The 4,401-nt window shown below is 40.6% G+C and overlaps 1 protein-coding gene across 1 annotated transcript in view; it reads left to right on the forward strand.

Moving 5' to 3' along the window:
• The window catches only part of rimbp2b (RIMS binding protein 2b), a 200,827-nt gene extending 198,132 nt beyond the window's left edge, over nucleotides 1-2,695 (forward strand). Inside the window, exons 15-17 of the mRNA XM_037680698.1 lie at nucleotides 849-1,517; nucleotides 1,776-1,925; nucleotides 2,468-2,695. Coding sequence (XP_037536626.1) covers nucleotides 849-1,517; nucleotides 1,776-1,925; nucleotides 2,468-2,695 — 1,047 coding nt within the window. The remainder of the gene's footprint in view (nucleotides 1-848; nucleotides 1,518-1,775; nucleotides 1,926-2,467) is intronic.
• Nucleotides 2,696-4,401: the final 1,706 nt, after the last annotated feature.

Genomic DNA, 4,401 nt, shown 5'->3' on the forward strand with positions numbered 1-4,401 from the left:
TTTATTTTTATTTTTTTCTGACAAGGAACCATCTCCCCAGTATTTTATATCAAATAGACTTCCTTGAGCCGATTTGAAACATTGTTATGTTAGCTGAAGATTAGGAATAGGATTGTGGAATTGCCTCAATATCACCATAAAAATTTCTAAAACAATTTATATGTTTAAAAAGATGATCAAGTTCAAATTGTTAGGAAAGTATGGTGCCATGTGAAAAATGCCTAATATTTTTGTTTTCACTTTGGAGATGTTCAATCCTAAATTGTTGTTTATTTTAAGTTATTTTACTTTTATTTATTTATTTTAAATAAGGGGCAGATATAAGAATGTTCTTCATCTTTCTGCACCCTTTTCATTCAATGTTTTTTTTCTTTTTTGATGAATTTATTTTGTTTCATTTAAATGAGTGAATAAATGAGCTAAATAAAATGAATTAAATAAAATGTATTCTGAAACATTCCACGAGTGGAGCGAAGTGTAAAGCCTGAAAAAGAGGAGCCTCAAAAACTGAGTTTCCTGTAAGACAAAATTGCACCTTGCTTTTTTTTTTTAATTATTCATTTATTCATTCATTTAAAATAAACAAAATAAACAAAACTTTGCACTTTACTTTAATGGGATTTTTACTTAATGACACAAAAAATGCTTTAGGGAAACGTGTTATTATGGTCAGGCTCTCAGTGCTGGGGCTTCACAACCAAAATTCATTTGAACCACTAATGGAACAACAAATGATACAAACATCTGTTTGCTTGTGTCAGGAAAGAGCTGCACAGAGGAGGTAATGAATGTTTGTAATTCTGGGGGACTTTTTGGTAAAACATGTTTTGGTTCCTTTGTGAATGCAGATAGCGGAGGTCTTGTTCCCCACAGCCGACTATGTGACCGTGGATTTAAACAGGATCCAAGGTCTGGAGGCGAGGGAGGTCATTGTAAGGACGTTATCAACCCAAGGCGAGTCCCAGGACTCACCTGTGGCCATCATCCCGCACAATCTCCTGGGCTCTCCGCACCTCTCTCGCAGAGCCACCGCATCTCCTCATCCTCTGCCCCACCCAGTGCCGCAGCCCCATCCGGCCTTTTCCCAGACTCATCCCCCCTACCCATCAACATACCCCGCAAATCACCCTCAGCCACAGATGCAGCCTCTGCCGCAGCCCCACACGCTACCCCACGCACAACCACACACGCAGCCTATTCGCCACCCTCCTTCTCCACATCCTCAGCATCATTTTCAGCGCCACTCCATGCCCAAGTCAAAACCATTACTAAGTGCCAGAGAGCCAGAAACCAAAGATCATGAGGTGGGCTTACGGACAGCCCAGCCCTGGGAGCGCTCCCCCTCCCCTCTGCCTACCATGCATGGATCCAGTCTGGAGCCACCGCACTTCCCACCCAGGCGTTCTCCCTCTCCTCAGAGGATCCTGCCGCAGCCTCAGGGAGTCCCTATCCCCAACACCATCGCCAAGGCCATGGCCAGGGAAGCTGCCCAGAGAGCATTTGCAGATGGTAACCGGGTGCGTGAGCATCTAACTCAGAAATGACCCGAGAAATCAGAATGTACCGACATGGAATGACTCAAGATTATCATAGCTTCACTTCTTTTTGTTCTGCACACAAAGAAAAGATTTCAAACTTTTCATTAAGAATTAATTGCAAACACATCACGACAAACGTGGCAAACATTATTTGGAGGCGAGAGACAGACAGCTCAAAGTTTGTAGTTTTCTTCCTCTCTCTGTTCGAGTCTGATGAATCAACATTTCTTTTGACAGGTTGAGAAAAGGAATTTCTTCAGTGAGCGAGGGAGTGCCTTGCATCCAATCAACTCTGATGAGGAAGAGGATGGCTATGACTCTCCTCATGCAAGAAGAAGAGGAGCCTCGGTAGATGAATTCCTGAGAGGCTCGGAGCTGGGCAGACAGGTACTTCTCAGAAGGTTGGAGCTGCTCTCAGCACTTCAACACTTTTTTATCTTTTGTTTGGTCTGTCAAATCCTGCCTTTTATTTTCTGTCTTTTTTTAACTTTTGCATTAAATATTGTAAACACAAATAGAACAGGTCACAATACCCAAATATTATTTAAAAAATAAATGTCACCAATAATTATTTCATAATTTAGAAATTATGTTAGAAGCATAAAAAAATCTAATCTAAACACGGGAAAATTGCATATTTTCACAGCTATTATGGCTTTAAGCTAATGAATAGAACCATTTCATTAATAAAGCATTTGTGTATTAGTATAACAGTGATTATATAGTTGATGTTCTGATTTTTTTTTTTTTTTTTTTGGGGGGGAGGTACATATTTTGTGCCACTTTAGTATTTTTTACCTGAAAAACAAACACCGTTTGTCTCTTTGGTATTTGGTCATTTAAAATAAGACGTAAGTAAAAGACTCGTTTTCTTTCTCTATTAAAATTGCATCCTTTATTCATTTTATTAATTATTATTTTTGATGTAGCACTATCATCACCACTACAGCCACAGTGAGGATTACCACACAGAGAGTAGCCGTGGCTCCGACCTATCTGACATAATGGAGGAGGATGAGGAAGATCTTTACTCTGAGATGCAGCTGGAGGAGGGCCGCAGGCGCAGCATCAACTCTCACAGCACCCTGAAGGTACAAACATCACTGCAGGCCTGTAGGAGGCAGGTGGTGGAGGAAATGGGGGTGGTGTGGGGGTAATGGAAGTTTAGGGAGGTTTGGATCCACCACCTGCAGAGAGGTACATGTTCTTTCTCTCCTGCTTCACAACCAGGTCAGTCAGTTGCTTTGCCTGGCTCAACTCCCATGCCTCGTGTTAACCCAGCCTGCTCCTCCTCCACCACCACCCACTCCCACCTCCTCACCCCCCTCTGCTGCTTTGTCTATGCAGGCTGACCTCGTGGGAATGGCTGTTTACACATGAATGTAGACAAAGATGCATGTGAGAAAACAAGGCTGTAAACTAGAAGCTTAACATGTTCATGCTTTGCAAAGCATTTTAAGACGGGATGTTTATGAGTTACTAAAGGAAATGTTAAATTATAAAATGTTGGTGCAAATATCTAATATACTGTACTGTGTCAGGATCATGGCATATCAAGTTCATATGGGAATCTCATTTAAGTGAGTACTTAAATGGAAATTTTCATTTTTGTCCACATCTGTCATGTTCTGGTGTCTGATTTAATGTTAACATTGTTTGCACATGATCATGTGTTCATTGGATTTTGGACGCCATAGAGGTGTTTAAATGACTCACTGGACAGTGTCAAAGAACAATCACTACGATCAGTCAGACATCTCTGCAGGTCTTGTCAAGTTAAATATGTAAAGAAATGAGCAATTCAGGAAAGTCTTTTAATATTGCAATAACTTATATAATTCAAATCTTGCTGTCACCACATCTGTCTGCAAATGATTTTTACACATGTTTAATTTCATTATCCACCTGTACATGTAGCCATGGGTAAATCAATAGTTCAGATTTTGGGGAACTGGAGTTCTGTGGAAAGATTATGAACTTTTAATATTTTACCTGTTGTAGAAAGCTCTTTGAATGACTTGAGTTTGGAGGAACAGATTTTACAGACTGATGATTTAATGACTAGTTCCAATAGAGCCTAGATCAAAAGGGGGATTGTTGCTTTCTTCCAGCTCTATTTTTTTTTCAAATGATTAATGGAAAAACTGCTTTATAAACTAATACACCACCAACAACCCTATGACGGATTTGTCCCCCACCTCTTGCGCGGTGATAACTGGATATGGGCACCAGTGACCCCTGCAAACTGAAACGTAAAAAGTGTGTAAAGATGATGGATGGATGGATGGATGGATGGATGGATGGATGGATGGATGGATAATACACCAACATCAGTTTTGGTTTATGTTCTTATTTACATCAAACCTTGTGGTTGTCAGCTGCTGCAGCTAACTATATCACTTCCAAAGCAGGCTGGGGCACTTCTTATATTTTAATTATACAGTAGTCCCTCGCTACTTTGCAATTCGTTTTTTGCAGACTCGCTCTATTGCGGTTTTTCAAAGTAAGATTGGACATGACACAGACACACAATTGGCTGATTGATGAATGAGCCGCACGATCGGCATGGAATTTTTATTTAAAATAAATATTTTAAATTATTTGCCCCTGTGTGCAACCCAAGCTTCAGGAGAAACTTCCTCCTGCAGCTGATCAGCTGATCGCTGCTCTGCAGCGGAGAAGTAGGCGTGGCCAAGAGTCGGCGGTTGGCAGAGAGCTGAAATGACATGCTGTGCTCTTTTAGAGCATTTAGAGTTTTGAAACATTGTTTAGAATATTGCAAGAGTGTGGGAAGGATTTAAACACCTTTACATATATCTTGAAAATGAGTTCTCGTGGCTCAATGAGACTACCTGGATAAGTA

Source organism: Nematolebias whitei, chromosome 8 (genome assembly GCF_014905685.2).
Source record: "Nematolebias whitei isolate Nwh7 chromosome 8, NemWhi1, whole genome shotgun sequence".
Classification (NCBI taxonomy): Eukaryota; Metazoa; Chordata; class Actinopteri; order Cyprinodontiformes; family Rivulidae; genus Nematolebias; species Nematolebias whitei.